The sequence below is a fragment of the Nicotiana tomentosiformis genome, chromosome 5, assembly GCF_000390325.3.
Source record: "Nicotiana tomentosiformis chromosome 5, ASM39032v3, whole genome shotgun sequence".
In the NCBI taxonomy this organism is placed as follows: Eukaryota; Viridiplantae; Streptophyta; class Magnoliopsida; order Solanales; family Solanaceae; genus Nicotiana; species Nicotiana tomentosiformis.
The window spans coordinates 59,439,731-59,460,058 of NC_090816.1; the positions used below are offsets into that span (position 1 = coordinate 59,439,731).

General features: G+C 41.5%; 1 protein-coding gene across 1 annotated transcript; it reads right to left on the reverse strand.

The window, feature by feature from the left end:
• Positions 1-6,333: 6,333 nt before the first annotated feature.
• LOC138892424 (uncharacterized) lies at positions 6,334-6,801 on the reverse strand. Its single transcript, XM_070176139.1, has one exon. It carries the CDS (start codon positions 6,799-6,801, stop codon positions 6,334-6,336), a length of 468 nt encoding a protein of 155 aa, XP_070032240.1.
• Between the last annotated feature and the right edge of the window lie 13,527 nt (positions 6,802-20,328).

The window sequence follows — 20,328 nt, forward strand, 5'->3', positions numbered from 1 at the left end:
TTCAAAAATATATATGGTTTCTTTTAATTAGAATTATAATAAGTAAGCTATAGAATATTTCTTATTATCATTTGAAGTACATATCTTTTTAGTATTGTAGGCCTTAGTAATGGTAATTGTTCGAGTAGTTTCAACACTCCACCCTTCTACCACCGCCAAATTCACTGGAAAATTCTAAATTCGGCCACGTCTCCCCATGGTCCACCCTCCTTTGTCTCTTTCTCCACATCACATCTTACGCTAATGAACTCAGTCCCACAATACTTCCCATGATCTCTGTATCTCTCCACGTCCTTACTTTTCATACACAAGTCAAAAAATTGCTCTCTAAGGTTGAGGTTGGAAAAGTATGGAGCGTCGAATCGAGCACACTAGATCTACTCTTTAACATATATGAGAAAAAAAATGAATAAAGTTCTAGGCGAGGATATATATGCATAGTGTCACGCCCCAAAACCTTGGTAGGAGGACTGGCACTCGTTGCCTTAATTTGACCAAGCGAACTATGCTCTATGAGTCTAAACATGAATCCGACAAGCTTGAAAATATTTTAATATACTTCATCTTAATCCCAATCCCCCTAAGTTCCCCACCTTTCACGTCACTTACCTCACATTGCGCGCGCACGCACACATACACGATCATCCTAGTCCCTCGCGTCTTGTTGCCTACTCCTCCATTCATCACTCTTTAAGCACATACATTCTATATATAGTGGGCATACACTTTAGATTAAGGGGATTTCATTTTTTTTTTCGAGAAAGGAGATTAAGCATTGATTTTAATCTAATTAAGAGCACTGAGATTTTCATACACGAGCATACACTGGTTTTCTCACAAAAGGTTTCTTCACTATCTCTCTTAGTAAACTTGGTTTTGAAATAAAGGATGCATGAGACCGGGTTTGAGATTTCCGATTAGTGACTCCATTCATGATCTCCGGTCTTGGTTCGATATTCCGATAGAGCGTCAGATTTCTCTATTTTAGTTTTCTACAAAAGGTCAGTCTTTCATTTTGTTAGTATTTTAAATTATTCCAAGAGTAAATATGTAACTTTTAAGGTTCTTGTATGCGGGTGAAATCGAGCTCATGGTGCATCCTAACCTCCGACATGATGAGCCAGGCCCGAGACATGGAAATAAAGGACTGAAAATCGACCCCAAGTCTCACCGGGCTAGCACCCGGGGGCAGAACGCCTGTCTTCGAGAATCTTGAAGCCATTGTCCCGGAATCGGTCCTAGCCTCGAACGACTTCGAAGAAACATTGTCACCATAGTCAACAGGAGACCGAAGTATCCGTGACCGGCCGGATATTACGGCGGGAATCTCGGCACGTATAAATAAGGAACTGACAATCAGTGAATCAAGAGATCCTTTACCTTTTATAGAATTGTACCTAAAGTAGGACTCCCTTACTATATAAAGGGGGTCTGATAATTCATTTGACATATTATAACACATATTCCAAGGTAATATATCATTAATTTTTTAGTTAATAGTTCTTTTGCTTTCGTTCGTCAATGCTTGTTGTTACGAGCCCGGAACGAGAGCAAATATTTCACTAAGGCTTAAATCGCCTTCCTCGTGTGGTTTGAGCTTACTTCATCCTTATTTATTTAATTTGTCTATATTTACCACTTTGAGTCAAATAAATCCGCGTATCCTTAAATTCACTTATAAATTTAATTGTTATCCGATTTTGAGGGTAAGCAGTTTGGCGCCCACCGTGGGGTGAGGATAATAGTGGCTATTTGATACAAATTTCTATAACACACACTACTTTATACTTGTTCTTTGGAGTGTCTCTAATTTCAGGTTAAAGCTCAAAATGTCAAACTCCCAGTCAGCACCTCTACATGTTGGCGATGAGTCCGGTCATCATGGAAAAAATAACAACATAGTGCCCAGTGGCGAGGTACCACCTGTTAATCCCATCGGAATTCCGGTCGCTGACCCGATTAACGCTAACTCACATGTGGCCATGGATTTACGGGTGGTGAAGCTCGATCAACAGGCCTTAATACACAAGACATTGGAGGGGACAAGATCAATTTACGGACGATCTTCGAAATGTTACAGGCTCAACAGGCGATGGTAGCACAGTTACAGAACCACAACCGCGCGCCGAGTAGAATTGAACCCGAGCCATTCCGGGAAGTCACCCACAGAAATGAACCGATTACAGAGAGACCGAATGAAAATGAATCGGGGACTAGCCCCGAGATCATAAAAATTCTCGAGAAATTGACAAAACGTATAGAATCGGGGAGAAGAAAATCGAAGTCAATGACAAAAAGGCTGAAACCTACAATTCCAGGGTCGACCAAATCCCAGGAGCACCCCCGATATTGAAGGGCATGGATTCCAAGAAGTTTGTTCAAAAATCCTTTCCTCCGAGCGCAGCGCCGAAGCCGATCCCGAAAAAGTTCTGCATGCCCGAAATTCCTAAGTACAACAGAACGACCGACCCAAATGAGCATGTGACCTCCTATACATATGCCATAAAAGGAAACGACTTGGAAGATGACGAGATCAAATATGTCCTGCTAAAGAAATTCGGGGAAACTTTATCCTAGGGAGCTATGATCTGGTATCACAACTTACCTCCTAATTGTATTGACTCGTTTGCTATGCTTGAAGATTCCTTCGTAAAAGCACACGCCACAACTATCAAGGTAAAGACCAGGAAGTCAGACCTTTTCAAAGTAAAATAGAAGGATAATGAGATGCTCAGAGAGTTCGTGTCTCGGTTTCAAATGCAACGGATGGACCTGCCATCGGTCGTTGATGATTGGGCCGTTCAGGATTTTACCCAAGGACTCAACATTAAAAGCTCGTTGGCTTCACGACAGTTGAAACAAAACTTGGTAGAATATCCGGCTGTCACTTGGGCCGATGTCTATAACCGGTATCAATCGAAAATCAAGGTCGAAGATGATCATCTCGGGGCCCCTTTTGGGTCCGTGTATTCCGTCAGAACCTTCGACAGAGTCAAGAGAGACATCGATCTTGAACCGAGACCAAACAGGGATCGGTATCAACCGTACAATGGAGATCGAAGAAGCAGTGAGTCTGGACGAAACCCTATGAGAAATGAAAGGAGAAATGACCGAGGTCAAAACAATCGAGGACTCATGAGCAAAAACAGCTTCGACAGGCCTGTCGGGCCTAAAGAAGCGCCACGAATATTAGAGTACAACTTCAATGTCGATGCCGCTGCTATCGTATCTGCCATCGCACGCATCAAAGATACCTAATGGCCTCGACCTCTACAGTCCGATCCAACCCAAAGTGATCCTAACCTAATGTGCAAATATCAAGGCAGTCATGGCCACAGAACAAAAGATTGCCGACAATTAAGAGAGGAGGTGGCCCGACTGTTCAACAAAGGACATCTCTGAGAGTTCTTGAGTGATCGGGCCAAGAACTACTTCAGGAACAGGGATTATTATAAACAGACTGAGAAAGAGGAGCCTCAGCACATCATTAACATGATCATCGATGGGGTCGACATTCCTAGGGGCCGATGCTGAAGCGCACCAAAGTATCCATTACAAGGGAAAAATGGACTCGGGATTACATACCGGAAGGAACCTTATCTTTTAACGACGAAGACGCTGAGGGGATCGTGCAACCCCACAATGATGCACTGGTAATATCAGTACTCATAGATAAATCTCGAGTTAAGTATGTGTTAATTAATCTAGGTAGCTCAGCCAACATCATCAGATCGAGGGTCGTGGAACAACTCGGCCTACAAGATCAAATCGTACCTGCGGTCCGAGTCCTGAATGGGTTCAACATGACACGTGAGACCACTAAATGGGAGATAACATTACCGGTTCATGTGCTTCTAGTTAGACACCTGAATCTCATTGTGTGAAGATCCGGGTTCCTCAGAATGGGATCCGTTGTTGGCATCTATGGATGGGTGAGTACCACTTCTCTGCTCAGCATCAGGAGTTCCTTGCACGGCATCAGCAACTCTGTCCTCTGCTTCAGTTGTTGTGATGGAGGAACCAGGTTCTTCTGCATCAGTTGAAGGTTCTGTTGTATTTTCTTCGTTGAATTCCTTGACTTGGCTCATCAATTCCGCCTTTCCATTTGCCATATCAATGACTTCTCCAGGAACCTTCGACTGCTCCCCGTCTTGATCAATCTTATCATGTGAATCTTTCCCACATTGGTGGTGTGATTCATCAAAGATCACATGTATGCTTTCTTCAACACATTGTGTCCTTTTGTTGTAGACCTTGTATGCTTTTATTTGTGAGGAATATCCAAGAAAGATTTCTTCATCACTTTTGGCATTAAAGTTTCCCAGCGCTTCCTTACCATTATTGAGAACGAAGCATTTGCATCCAAACGTTCTTAGGTGAGTTAGTTTGGGCTTCCTACCGTTCAGCAATTCATACGGAGTTTTGTTTAGGAGGGACCTGATCATCCACCTGTTCACCAAGTAGCAAGCAGTGTTGACTGCCTCTGCCTAAAAGTCTTTTGCTACGCCACTGTCAATTAGCATAGTTCTTGCCATGTCTTCAAGAGTCCTATTTTTCCCTCTCCTCATCACCATTTTGTTGGGGTGTTCTGGGAGCTAAACAATTGTGACTTATACCGTTTTAAACACAGAATTTGTCGAATTTTGCATTGTCGAACTCTGTGCCATAATCAGTGCTTATACTTACAACATTATAGCTCATCTTCACTTGATTCTTCTTTACAAATGCAACAAAGACTGGAAAGGTTTTATCCGAGTAGTCATCAACTATGACAAAAATGTACTTCTTTCCTACTCTACTTGGCACCCTCATAGGTCCACATATATCCACATGGAGGAGATCAAGTGTCCTTGAGGTGACTACTTCACTCTTGGGCTTGAAAGAGGACCTGACTTGTTTTCCTCTTACACATGCATCACACACCTTGTGATCTTTGAACCTTGACTTGGGGCAGCCCACAGACCAGGTCCTTCTTGACCAACTTGTTCAGCAATGAAAAGCTTGCATGTCCCAATAATCTGTGCCACACCTCAACATCATCATCAACAACACTCAGACATGTAAGATCCCCATTGTGCAAAGACTCAAAATCAGCAACATAGATATTTTTGAATCTTTTTGCCAACAGAACCACTTCACCAGTCATGAGATTTGTGACTGTGTAAGTCTTTGATAAGAATTCCACTTTGTTTCCTTTATCACAAATTTGAGAGACACTCAGTATGCTATATTTCAAGCCATTTACATAGTACATATTCTCAATTGAATGAGTGAGTATCTTCCTAACTCTTCTTACTCCCAGAATGTATCCCTTTTTGCCATTGCCAAAGGACACACTCCCCTATTGCAGGACTTTGAGTGAAAGGAAATCATCAATGCTTCTAATCATATGCTTAGAGCTACCACTATCCATATACTATCTTTGGCTGGTTCCATTCACTGCTCCGTGCACAAGAAGACCAAGGATTAGACTTAGGAACCCAAATAAGTTTGGGTCCCTTGTAGTGAGGAAAAAGGCGAATTAAACTTCTTTTTGTCCAAGCAGGCATTACACATTTTTAATGGAGGAACCAGGTTCTTTAGCAATAGTTACCTTTTCAACAAAAACCTTTTTTTTCTGTTGGGACTGAATTCTAGCGTTACATGTTTCTTTAAAGTGCCCAGTATTACCACATTGAGTGCAAAGCCAGTTATCAAGGACAGTAGCATACGTGCTATGTGGATTGTAGGGAGTCCTTTCCTTTTGGAACCCGACTCCCTGCCTGTTCCCCCCGTTGCTTGTATACATGACAATGATTGTATCAGAGGACCAGGTCCACTTTAGAGATTTTTCTAGGTCATTTTTAGCTCTGCCTAGATCTTCCTGAAGTTGTCTGTTTCTTTCAAGTTCAGAACACATACAAGATTTCACCAATTTGAGTTCATTTTCAAGCTTAATGTGTGCCTCATTTGCAACTTCCTTTCCCTTTTGGATGTTCCTAGAACTGTTTCCCTTTTTTAATTCCTCAATTGTTTCTTTTAGATCCACAACTACTACAATTAGGCCATCTCTCTTATGGTTTATGTTTTCAATTCTTTCAGTTAGAACATTCTTTTCTCTCTTTAGAACCCCAATGGTTTCTTTTAGGTCAACCACTATGACTACCAGATCATCTCCCTCAGGTTCTACCTCTCCTAGTTCCACAGTTAATACATTTTTATCATTTATAAGATTATGATAAGCATCAATTAAAACATTGGCCAAGGATATAAGCTTCTTTTGAGAGTAAGACTTCAAATTTCTTTGAATGTCTAGAAAGTTTACCTCATAATCATCATCATCAGATTTTACCATCAGGCAAAGATAGAGTCATATTCAGCTGCTTCGCTTTCAACTGCCATCATGGAGGTGTCACCTTGTTCATCATCTTCCCCAGATTCACTGGAAGAATCACCCCATGCAGCAAAAGGTTGTTTCATAATTTTGTCAACCATATCTTTTCTCTTGAATCTCTTGTCAGGAACCGGGTTCCTCTTGGCTGCTTTGTCTATGTTGTGCCTGTACTGGTCTTGCTTAAGGAGAGGACATTCTTTGATGAAATGTCCTGGCTTCCTACATTTATGACACAAGTCATAACCTTTTGGTTTGCTAGAGCTACTCCTTTTTGGAATGCCTCCATTCCTGCGAACCATTTTCTGAAATCGCTTTGTCAGGTAGCCCATGTCAGTATCCTTACCACTCGAGTCATTGTTGTCTGCCTTGAGGACCAGGTTCTTCTCTTTTTTGGGCTCTCTTCTTTCATGGTCATTCTTCTTATTCATTTCATAAGTCTTCGGATTACCAATGAGTTCATCAATGGTTGTTTCTTGGAATGATTTCTCCTAGATAGTGGAGCTCATTGATGATGGAGTTGAATCGAGTATGCATGTCCTAAATGGACTCATCATCCTTCATCCTGAATAGTTCATACTCAGTAGTGAGCATGTCGATCTTTTACTTCTTAACTTGTGTTGTCCCTTCATGTGATGTTTGGAGAGCCTCCCAGATCTCCTTGGTGTATTCAGAGACAGAGATTCTGTTATACTCGGTCTACTACTCGGAAGTTTTTCTCTATAGGTTTGCGGTCAGCATCGTTGTACTCTTTCCTTGTGTTTGGAATTGTCACTGCTGGCTCCCCAATGGTCTTCATGGGAACAAAGGGGCCATCGCAGATGACATCCAGAGCTCAGAATCCTCAGCCATGATAAAATTATGCATCCTTGTCTTCCACCATCCGTAATACTGTCCATTGAATCTTGGTGGTCTGTAGGTTGATTGACCTTCTTCAAAGGTTGGTGGAGCAGCCATGTGGATCATTTCTAGGTGTTAGCCTTGTAGAAAGAACCTGCTCTGATACCACTTGATGAAAACTTAGGGTCCACCAAACTGTATAGAGAACCTGGTTCTCTATCAGTTTTCGCAGAACACACACACACAGTAGTAAGTAAAAGATACAACAAAGTTTTACGTGGAAAACTTCCAGCTCACGGGATTAAAAACCACGACTTACCCTCGTAGAATTTCAACTTCACTAACTGAGCAACTTTCAGATTACAACCTATTGTAATATAGGAATTACCCTCTTAATCCCTTACCTACTTGTAACAACTCTATTACAAGCCTCTTTGTAATAACTCTATTACAAAGCACACACTTTGACCAACTCTAGCCAAAACACAAACACATGGTTTATGATTTTAAAAAAGATCTCCTACATAAATGCTTCTAAGTAAGTTGAGTAGGAGTTACAAATAGATAACACTAACAAAGACATAACAATACTAAGGACGTATGATAGATTTGTTATTGGGATCTGGTCCTTTGTTCTGTTGTTGCTTTCTTCTTCACTGACTTGAAGTTGGCAGCACACTTGAGAGAGAATTGATGATTTAGGATTGTGCAAGTGTGTTGATTTCCCTTGCCTCGTGTTGATAATATACAAGTGAGGTCATTAGGATGATGTATGCAATTATTCGGTACAAGGCATGCTCAAAGAATTGACTATTGCACTGTTGTATGTGCAGAAAACAGTGCAGCGACTTTATAACTGTAGAGAGTTGACTTGTACTGTCATCAGAGGAACTGATGGGCATCTGTTCCGTCTCCCGTTTCTTTGACTCAAGTTGTTGGGATTTGTGCCAGACTTGAAACTTGTTGTTCTTGAGCACTTTGAGGATGTGTAACAAGTTCCCAATCTGATTCTTATTAAGAAGTTTGTTAGATCATCAAAATACAAAAAGGCACGTAACTTAACAGTACTATTAGGAATAATGATAGAATTATTTTCCTAGAGAAGAACTTACCCTTAGGGGTAGGAGTGCAGCGTCCCCCATGAGACTTGCTTAAGAGACGACATTACTCGAGATGGCCCGCACTACATTGTAATGACCCAACCGGTCATTTTAACTTTTAGAACCCCGTTTTCTAAAATAAAACTTCCTGTATGTGCTTTTAATGATTTATGACTTGTGGGGATGGTTGTTTCGGGATTTGAAAGTGTTTGAGTTGAAACCAGAATACTTGATTCCTTAAGTTGGCCTTAAAGTGCTAAGTTTGACTTCGGTCAACATTTTGAGAATATGACCCCGGAATAGAATTTTGACAATTTCAACAACTCCGTATGATGATTTTGGACTTAGGAGCGTGTTCGGAATTTTATTTGGAAGTCCGTAGTTAAATTAGGCTTGAAATGGCTAAAATAGGAATTTAAGTTTAGAAGTTTGACCGGGGAGTTGACTTTTTGATATCGGAGTCGGAATCCAGTTCTGAAATTTTTTATAGCTCCGTTATGTCATTTATAACTTGTGTACAAAATTTGAGGTTAATCGGACTTGATTTGACAGGTTTTGGCACCTAATGTAGAAATTTGAAATCTTAAGTTTCATTAAGCTTGAATTAGGGGATGATTCGTAGTTTTAGGGTTGTTTGGTGTGATTTGAGGGTTCGACTAAGTTCGTATGATATTTTGGGACTTGTTGGTATAATTGGTTGAGGTCCCGAGGGGCTCGGGTGAGTTTCGGACGACTAACAGATCACTTTTGGCCTTTGAAATACTACTGATAACTGCTGGTATTTTTCTTCTGATTTCCTTATACGCGATCGCGTAAGTTGGTCTGCGATCGCGTAGAGTAAGCTAGGCAGATGTAGATTTGTTCTACGCGATCGCGTGAATGGGGTTGCGATCGCATAGGCTTATTTTGGCAGCTGAGATGGGCAAGTCCGCGATCGCATAAGTTGGATTCAGTTGTGCTATGTGAACGCGTGGCTAAGGTTGTGTTCGCGAAGAGTAAACAAAGTTGAAGCTGACCACGCGCTTAATGTTTCGCGATAACATGAGGAGGTTCGCGATCGCGTAGGCTTGCAGAGACTGTGCTTCGCGGTCATGTGGGATATTCCGTGATCGCGTAGGGTTAATGTTTGGGCAGTAAACTTTGTGCTACACGATCGCGTAGAAGAAATCACTGGGCAGAGAGTTTAAGTTCTGAAAATGGGACTTCGTCCCATTTTCCATTTTTAACGATTTGGAGCTCAGATTTAGGCGATTTTTGGGAGATTTTCAGAGAAAACAGCGGGGTAAGTGTTCTTAACTCAATATTGGTTAAATTACCCAAATCCATCACTATTTTTATCATTTAATTGGTGAATTGAGTTGGAAAAGTTTGAAAACCCTCTTGGATAGATTTGAGGATTTGAGGGCCGAATTGTCATCGAAATTTAGTGATTTTGGTATGGGCAGACTCGTGGTTGAGTGAGGGTTCATATTTCGTAACTTTCGTCGGAATTCGAGATATGGGTCCCACGGACGAATTTTTAATTAATTTTGGAATTTTTATTAAAAATGTAGTATTTTCTTATAGAATTGATTCCTATAATTTTTAGTGATTTTATCGAATTAGTTTTGGCTAGATTCGAGCCAGACAGAGTTGGATAATCGTGGAAAAGTCCTTCTATTGGATTAAATTTGAGCAAGACGAGGTAAATCTCTTGTCTAATCTCGTGAGGGGGAAATTTTCCCATAGGGATAAAATTGAATAATTGTTGCGAATTGTGGGGGCTACTACGCACGAGGTGACGAGAGTCCATACATAGCTACTATTAATGCTAAAGTCCGGGTAGTTTAGGACTCAAAGCATGAATTACATGTGTACATTGAATCCTTTGTTTAATTAATATTAATTGATATATATGAATATATTGTGAATTGTCAGATAAAGATATTAAAGGATAAAAATCTCATATGCTTGATTTTCTGTTTAAATTAATTAATTGTTAAAAGAAATTGTTCTTCCTCCCGAATTTATCTTATAATAAATATACTCTCCTTTCGGAGGTACATAAGAAAATGTCCTCCTTTCTTGTGGAGCGGGCCGAATGCCTCGGCCAGATAGATGCATCTATGGATCGCGCCGCACGTCCCTCGGCAGTGTACACGACACTCTGGATCGGGCCGTACATCCTCGACAGAAATCATGCTTAATAAAAATAATTACACTATACTTTAATAATTTATTTCAGCTTGCGAAGCTAATTGATAAATTAGAAAATCTTTGGAATTTAATGAATTATTTTTCTTGCTTGTTCAAGAATTAATTGTTATTCCTGTAAATGATATTTAATTGATAAATTAGAAATTATTTGAATTGACAGAATTTAATTTACATATTGAGAATTATTGTATTTGAAGGAATTTGATTATTTCCGCTGATAAAATAAAGTATTTTAAATTCTGTAAATCATGCAGATTTAAATATCCTAGTTATATTTCAATTATTATTATTGACCCATAGTGAGTGTCAAAGTCGGCCATCTCGTCTCTACCACTTCGAGATTAGGCTTGATACTTACTGGGTACACGTTGTTTACGTACTCATACTACACTTGCTGTACTTTTTGTGCAGGATCTGAGACAGGTACTAGTGGAGGACATATCATCACATATCCACGTCATCCCGAGGCATAGTGGTGAGCTTCTTTTCTGAGCTGTTCTACAGCTACCAGTGTCTCTTCTTATATTTAGATTCTATCTATTTCATTGCAAACAGTATTTGGAGTTTTGTATAATCTATTAGATGCTCATGTACTTGTGGCACCAGGTCTTGGCACACAAACATTGGTAGAATTTGGTATTTTATTATTTTCTTGGATTAAAAGTTTAATCAATATACGTTTGTTTTATCGGTTGGCTTGCCTAGCTGTAGTGTTGGGCGCCATCACAACCTATAGGTGAAAATGGGTTGTGACAACATGGTATCAGAGCACTAGGTTCACATAGGTTTCACAAGTTATGAGCAGGCCTAATAGAGTCTTGCGGATCGGTACTGAGACGTCTGTACTTATCTGCGAGAGGCTATAGGGTGTTAGGAAATTTCCTTTCTTCATATTCCATCATGCAATTAATGTAGTACTAAATATCCTTCTCTTATTCTCTCACAGATGGTGAGAACGTGCTCGAATGAAGTTCCAAATCAGGGAAGAGCTACTCCCCCAGTTGCTAGAGGCCGAGGCCGAGGGAGGGCTCCAGCCCGTAGTAGAGGGCAAGGACGTCCGAGGACTGTTCCAGTTATGCCACCAGTGGGTCCAGCAGAGAACCCCATTATTGAGGAACAAGATGAGGTGCCTGTGGCAGAGCCAGCTCCGGTGGATTTCACATCTGCACTGGTATTTCAGGATGTCATGGGTCGTATGCTGTGATTCATGGACAATATGACTCAGGCCGGTTTATTTCCGGCAGACCCAGCCACATCTCAGGCGGGCGGGGGAGCACAGACCCCTACCGCGCAGGTTCATGGATAGGCAGCTACTGTATATCAGACCTAGGGTGTACTACCCTTGGGTGGAGCCCAGCCAGTGGCAGCAGCTACAACTGAGTCCAGGCCAGGTGTAGCCGCCGATCGTCAGAAATTATTGGACAAATGGAATAAACTACATCCTCGTGTCTTTGGGGCTGAGCGACATGAGTATCCACAAGACTTCATTGATCGGTGCAAGGATAGACTGTACAACATGAGGCTATTGGAGTCTCATGTGGTAAACTTTGCTACTTTTCAGCTAGAGGGCAGAGCCCGTCGATGGATACGTTTGATTTATCAGTTGGCTTGCCTAGCTGTAGTGTTGGGAGCCATCACGACCTTTAGGTAAAAATGGGTTGTGACAACATGGTATCAAAGCACTAGGTTCACATAGGTCTCACAAGTTATGAGCAGGCCTAATAGAGTCTTGCGGATCGGTACTGAGACGTCTGTACTTATCTGCGAAAGGCTATAGGGTGTTAGGAAATTTCCTTTCTTCATATTTCATCATGCAATTAATGTAGTACTAAATATCCTTCTCTCATTCTCTCACAGATGGTGAGAACACGCTCGAATGAAGTTCCAGACCAGGGAAGAACTACTCCCCCCGTTGCTAGAGGCCGAGGCTGAGGGAGGGCTCCAGCCCATGGTAGAGGGCGAGGACGTCCCAGGACTGTTCCAGTTATGCCGCCAGTGGGTCCAGCAGAGAACCCCATTATTGAGGAACAGGATGAGGTGCCTGTGGCAGAGCCAGCTCCGGTGGATTTCACATCTGCATCGAGATTTCAGGATGTCATGGGTCGTATTCTACGATTCATGGACAATATGACTCAGGCCGGTTTATTTCCGGCAGACCCAGCCACATCTCAGGCGGGCGGGGGAGCACAAACCCCTACCACGCAGGTTCATGGATAGGCAGCTGCTGTATATCAGACCCAGGGTGCACTACCCATGGGTGGAGCCCAGCTAGTGGCAGCAGCTACACCTGAGCCCAAGCCAGCTGTAGCCGCTGATCCTCAGAAATTCTTGGATAGATGGACTAGACTACATCCTCCTGTCTTTGGGGGTGAGCGAAATGAGGATCCACAGGACTTCATTGATTGGTGCAAGGATAAAATGTACAACATGAGGCTATTGAAGTCTCATGTGGTAGACTTTGCTACTTTTCAGCTAGAGGGTAGAGCCCGTCGATGGTGGCAGTCTTATGTTCTTGGTAGACCAACAGATTCTCCTCCCATAACTTGGGACAGGTTCACCCGTATCTTCCTGGACAGGTATATTCCACCCTCCCAGAGGGAAAAGTTGCGGTTTCAATTTGAGCAGCTCCAACAGGGTCAGATATCAGTGACTGATTATGAGGCGAGGTTTTCTGAATTATCTCGCCATGCACTTATGATACTCCCTACTGAGGCAGAGAGAGTGCGGAGGTTTGTAGCCGGTTTACATACTGGTATTCAGGCCACTATGGCTCGAGAGGTTGAGATAGGTACTTCTTATTAGCGAGTTGTGGAGATAGCCCGGAGGATTGAGGGTGTACGTCAGCGGAGCCGATAGCAGATTATGAGAGATAAACGGTTCAGGTACTCTAGAGAGTTCAGAGGTGCTCCGTCTGGGGGAAGAGGTCAGTTCGTGGGGGGGCAGTCCAGCAGACCCCCATTTCTAGCACCGCCACCTCCTCAAGATGCTCCAGTGCGACCTTATCTCAGTGCTATACTAGAGAGTTCCTACCGCCCACCAGCTATTCAGGGTCCTCCTAGTGGGTATTCAGTTCCCCAGGGCCAGACACTTAGTCAGCAACCCATTGCACCGAAGAGTTGTTACGAGTGCGGGGATCCCAGTCACATGCAGAGGTTTTGCCCAGGTTTCGGGGTAGACTAGTACAGCAGGGTCAGCAGCCTATGCTTACCGGACCAGTTGCTCCACCAGTAGTCAGACCACCAAGAAGCGGAGGACAGGTGGGTAGGGGCCGTCCTAGAGGTGGAGGTCATTCAGGCGGAGGCCAGCCAGTTGGCGCTCCAGCTCGGTTCTATGCTTTTCCAGCTAGACCAGATGCAGAGGCCTCAGATGCTGTGATTACAGGTATTATTTCTATTTGCGGTAAAGATGCCTCAGTATTATTTGATCCAGGATCCACGTATTCATATGTGTCATCTCTATTTGCTCCATTCCTGAGTATTTTTCGTGAGTCCTTGAGTACTCCTCTTTATGTGTCCACTCCTGTTGGTGATTCTGTTATTGTGAACCGGATCTACCAGTCTTGTATTATTACATTCTGTGGTTATGAAACTAGAGTATATCTCTTATTGCTCGAGATGATCGATTTTGAAATTTATTCTAGGTATGGACTGGTTATCTCCATATCATGCTATTCTAGATTGTCATGCCAAAACTCCGGCTATTGATTTAGTGCCAGTAGTTTGGGAGTTCTTCGATGTATTTTCTTTAGATCTTCCAGGTATGCCACCTGATCGTGATATTGATTTCTGTATTGACTTGGCTCCAGATACTCAGCTTATATCTATCCCACCGTATCGAAATAATTGAAAGAATTGAAAGAACAACTTGAAGAGTTACTAGCCAAAGGGTTCGTCAGACCGAGTGTATCGCCTTGGGGTGCACCGGTATTATTTGTGAAAAAGAAGGATGAAACAATGCGGATGTGTATTGATTATCGCCAATTGAACAAAGTCACTATTAAGAACAAGTACCCGTTGCCGCGTATTGATGATCTATTTGACCAGTTGCAGGGTGCTAGGGTGTTCTCTAAGATCGACTTGAGGTCGGGTTATCATCAGCTGAAGATTCGAGATTCGGATGTTCCGAAAACTGCTTTCCGTACTAGATATGGTCATTATGAGTTTCTGGTAATGTCTTTCGGTTTAACTAATGCCCCGACAATGTTTATGGATTTGATGAACAGGGTATTCAGGCCATATATTGATTCGTTTGTCATTGTCTTCATTGATGACATTTTGATCTACTCGTGCAGTAAGGAGGAACATGAGCAACATATGAGAGTAGTGCTTCAGACATTATGAGAAAAAAAGCTATATGCTAAGTTCTCCAAATGTGAGTTCTGGCTAGAGTCTGTAGCATTTTTGGGGCATATTGTATCGGGTGATGGTATCAAGGTTGATCCCAAAAATATTGAGGCAGTTCAGAATTGGCATCGTCCTACTTTGGCGACTGAGATCAGGTTTTTTTTGGGTTTAGCAGGTTATTATCGTCGATTCATGGAAGGTTTTTTTTATCTATTATAGCACCTTTACCAAATTAACCCAGAAGGGTGTTCAGTTCCGATGGTCTGATGATTATGAGTCAAGCTTTCAGAAGCTCAAGACAGCATTGACTACAACACCAGTGTTAGTGTTACCTTCCGATTTGGGGATGTATACAGTGTATTGCGATGCTTCACGCGTTGGTTTGGGTTGTGTATTAATGCAGGAAGGGCAATTTATTGCATATGCTTCATGTCCGTTGAAGCCCCACGAGAAGAATTATCCAGTACATGATTTGGAGTTAGCTGCGATTGTTCACGCTCTAAAGATTTGGAGGCATTTTCTTTATGGGGTGTCCTGTGAAGTTTATACTGATCATCACAGTTTGCAGGATTTGTTCAAGCAGAGGGACCTAAATTTGAGGCAGCACAGATGGCTGGAATTACTAAAAGATTATGATATTACTATCCTATATCATCAAGGTAAAGCAAATGTAGTTGCAGATGCCTTGAGTAGAAAGGCGGAAAGTATGGGTAGTTTGGCTTTCATTTCAGCAGAAGAGAGGCCATTAGCTTTGGATATCCAATTCTTGGCCAACAAACTTGTATGGCTAGATATTTAAGAGCCCAGCCGAGTTCTTGCATGTGTCGTAGCTCAGTCTTCACTATTTGAGCAGATCAGGGCTAGCCAGTATGATGACCCACACTTAATGGTTCTTCGAGAAACGGTACTACGAGGTGGTGCCAAGGAAGTTACTATTGGTGCGGATGGTGTTTTGCGACTCCAGGATCGTATGTGTATTCCTAATGTGGATGAACTGAGGAAAAAGATCCAGGAGGAGGCACATAGTTCTCGGTAATCTAATCATCTAGGTGCTACAAAGATGTATCGTGACTTGAGGCAGCATTATTGGTGGCGACGAATGAAAAAGGACATAGTTGAGTATGTAGCTAGGTGTCTAAATTGCCAGCAAGTTAAATATGAGCACCAGAGGCCAGGTGGCCTGCTTCAGCAGATGACTATACCGGAATGGAAATGGGAACGCATCACTATTGACTTTGTAGTTGGGTTGCCGCGGACCTTGAGGAAGTTTGATGCAGTTTGGGTGATTGTTGACAGGTTGACCAATTCGGTACATTTTATTCCTGTTGTGACTATGTATACTTCAGAGAGGTTAATCAGATTTATATTCAGGAGATAGTTTAGTTGCACGGTATGCCAATTTCCATCATATCAGATAGAGGCCGTCAGTTTACTTCACATTTTCGGAGAGCAGTACAGATTGAATTAGGAACCCGTGTAGAGCTCAGCACAGCCTTTCATCCGCAGACCGACGGGCAGTCAGAGTGGATAGTTTAGATTTTGGAGGATATGCTTAGGGTATGTGTGATTGTCTTTGGAGGTCAGTGGGATCGTTTCCTGCCTTTAGTCGAGTTTTCTTATAATAATAGTTACCAATCCAGCATCGAGATGGCTCCATTTGAGGATTTATATGGCCGTCGATGCCGTTCACCTATCGGATGGTTTGAGCCAGGTAAGGCTACGTTATATGGTGCTAATTTGGTAAGGGATGCCTTGGAAAAGGTAAAGTTGATTTAGGAGCGACTTCGTACAGCACAGTCTAGACAGAAGAGTTATGCGGATCAGAAAGCGCGTGATTTATCATTTATGGTAGGTGAAAAAATTTCTCTTGAAGGTTTCACCGATGAAGGAAATTATGAGATTCAGGAAGAAGGGCAAGTTGAACCCAAGGTTTATAGGCCCATTTAAGGTGTTAAGAGGAGTTGGAGAGGTTGCTTATGAGCTTGCATTGCCTCCCAGTCTATCAGGAGTTCATCCGGTTTTCCATGTATCTATACTCCAGAAGTATCATGTCGACCTATCACATGTGTTGGACTTCAGCACAGTTCAGCTAGATCAGAGTTTGGGTTATGAAGAAGAGCCATTTGCCATTGTTGATAAACAAGTTCGCCAGTTGAGGTCCAAGAGGATTTCTGCAGTAAAGGTCCAGTGGAGGGGACAACTAGTCGAGGAAGCGACTTGGGAGGCCGAGGAAAACATGCGGAGCAAATTTCCACACTTATTCAGCATTCCAGGTACAATTTTAAACCCGTTCGAGGACGAACGTTTATTTAAGAGGTGGAGAATGTAATGACCTAACCGGTTATTTTAACTTTTAGAACCCTGTTCCATAAAATAAAACTTCTTGTATGTGCTTTAAATGATTTATGACTTGCGGGGATGGTTGGTTCGGGATTTGGAAGTGTTTGGGTTGAAACCGGAACACTTGATTCCTTAAGTTGGCCTTAAAGTGTTAAGTTTGACTTCAGTCAATATTTTGAGAAAACGACCCCGGAATAGAATTTTGACAATTCCAACAGCTCCGTATGGTGATTTTGGACTTAGGAGCGTGTTCGGAATTTTATTTGGAAGTCCATAGTTAAATTCGGCTCGAAATGGCTAAAATAGAAATTTAAGTTTGTAAGTTTGACCGGGGAGTTGACTTTTTGGTATCGGAGTCGGAATCCAATTCTGAAAATTTTCATAGCTCCGTTATGTCATTTATGACTTGTGTGCAAAATTTGATGTCAATCAGACTTGATTTGACAGGTTTCGGTACCTAATGTAGAAGTTGGAAATCTTAATTTTCATTAAGCTTGAATTGGGGGATGATTCGTAGTTTTAGGGTTGTTTGGTGTGATTTAAGGGTTCGACTAAGTTCGTATGATATTTTGGGACTTGTTGGTATAATTGGTCGAGGTCCCGAGGGGCTCGAGTGAGTTTCGGACGACTAACAGATCACTTTTGGCATTTGAAACACTGATGATAACTGCTGGTATTTTTCTTCTGATTTTCTTATACGCGATCGCGTAAGTTGGTCTGCGATCGCGTAGAGTAAGTTAGGAAGAGGTGGATTTGTTTTACGCGATCGCGTGAATGGGGTTGCGATCGCGTAGGCTTATTTTGGCAGCTGAGAATTTATTCTATGCAATTGCGTGGGCAAGTCCGCGATAGCGTATGCTGGATTCAGTTGTGCTATGCGAACGCGTGGCTAAGGCTGCGTTCGCGAATAGTAAACGAAGCTGAAGCTGACCACGTGCTTAATGTTTTGCGATCGCGTGAGGAGGCTCGTGGTCGCGTAGGCTTGCGGAGACTGTGCTTCACGATCGCGTAGGATTAATGTTTGGGCAGTAAAATTTGTGTTACGCGATCGCGTAGAAGAAATCACTGGGCAGAGAGTTTAAGTTCTGAAAATGGGACTTCGTCCCATTTTCCATTTTTAAAGATTTGGAGCTCAGATTTAGGCGATTTTTGGGAGATTTTCAGAGAAAACAACGAGGTAAGTGTTTTTAACTCAATATTGGTTAAATTACCCGAATCCATCACTATTTTTATCATTTAATTGGTGAATTGAGTTAGAAAAATTTGAAAACCATCTTGGATAGATTTGAGGATTTGAGGGCCGAATTGTTATCGGAATTTAGTGATTTTGGTATGGGTAGACTCGTGGTTGAGTGAGTGTTCATATTTCATAACTTTCGCCGGAATCCGAGACGTGGATCCCACGGACGAAGTTTTAATTTATTTCTAAATTTTTATTGAAAATGTAGTATTTTCTTATAGAATTGATTCCTATAATTTTTAGTGATTTTATCGAATTATTTTTGGCTAGATTCGAGCCAGACAGAGTTGGATAATCGTGAAAAAGGCCTTCTAGTGGATTAAATTGGAGCAAGATGAGGTAAGTCTCTTGTCTAATCTTGTGAGGAAAAATTTTTCCCATAGGGATTAAATTGAATAATTATTGCTAATTGCGGGGGCTACATACGCACGAGGTGATGAGAGTCCGTACGTAGCTACTATTAATGCTAAAGTCCGGCTAGTTTAAGACTCAAAGTATGAATTACATGTGTACATTGAATTCTTTGTTTAATTAATATTAATTAATATATATGAATATATTGTGAATTGTAAGATAAAGATATTAAAGGATGAAAATCTCATATGCTTGATTTTTTATTTAAATTAATTAATTGTCAAAAAAAATTGTTCTTCCTCCCGAATTTATCTTATAATAAATATACTCTCCTTTCGGAGGTATATAAGAAAATGTCCTCCTTTCTTGTGGAGCGGGCCGAACGCCTCGGTATGATAGATGCATCTATGGATCGCGCCACACGTCCCTCGACAGTGTACACGACACTCTGGATCGGGCCGTACGTCCTCTGCAGAAATCGTGCTTAATAATAATAATTACACGATACTTTAATAATTTATTTCAGCTTGCGAAGCTAATTGATAAATTAAAAAATCCTTGGAATTTAATGAATTATTATTCTTGCTTGTTCAAGAATTAATTGTTATTCATGTAAATGATATTTAATTGATAAATTAAAAATTATTTGAATTGACAGAATTTAATTTACATATTGAGAATTGTTGCATTTGAAGGAATTTGATTATTTTCGTTGATTAAATAAATTATTTTAAATTCTGTAAATCATGTTGATTTAAATATCCTAGTTGTATTTCAATTATTATTATTGACCCATAGTGAGTGTCAAAGTCGGCCATCTCGTCTCTACCACTTCGAGATTAGGCTTGATACTTACTAGGTACACGTTATTTACGTACTCATACTACACTTGCTGCACTTTTTGTGCAGGATCTGAGATAGGTACTAGTGGAGGACATATCATCACATATCCACGTCATCCCGAGGCATAGTGATGAGCTGCCTTTCTGAGCCGTTCTGCAGCTACCAGTGTCTCTTTTTATATTTACATTATGTCTATTTCATTTCAAACAGTATTTAGAGTTTTGTATAATCTACTAGATGCTCATGTACTTGTGGTACCAGGTCTTGGCACACACACATTGGTAGAATTTGGTATTTTATTTTTTTCTTGGATTAAAAATTTAATCAATATACGTTTGATTTATCAGTTGGCTTGGCTACCTGTAGTGTTGGGCGCCATCACGAATTGACTGTTGCACTGTTGAGTTGTACTGTCATCAGAGGTACTGATGGGCATCTGTTCCCTCTCCCGTTTCTTTGATTCAAGTTGTTGGGACTTGTGCCAGACTTGAAACTTGTTGTTCTTGAGCACTTTGAGGATGTTTAACAAGTTTTCAATCTGATTCTTATTAAGAAGTTTGTTAGATTATCAAAATACACAAAGGCGCGTAACTTAACGGTGCTATTAGGAATAATGATAGAATTATCTGCCTAGAGACGAACTTACCCTTAGGGGTAGGAGTGCAGCGTCCCCCGTGAGACTTGCTTAAGAGACCACATTAC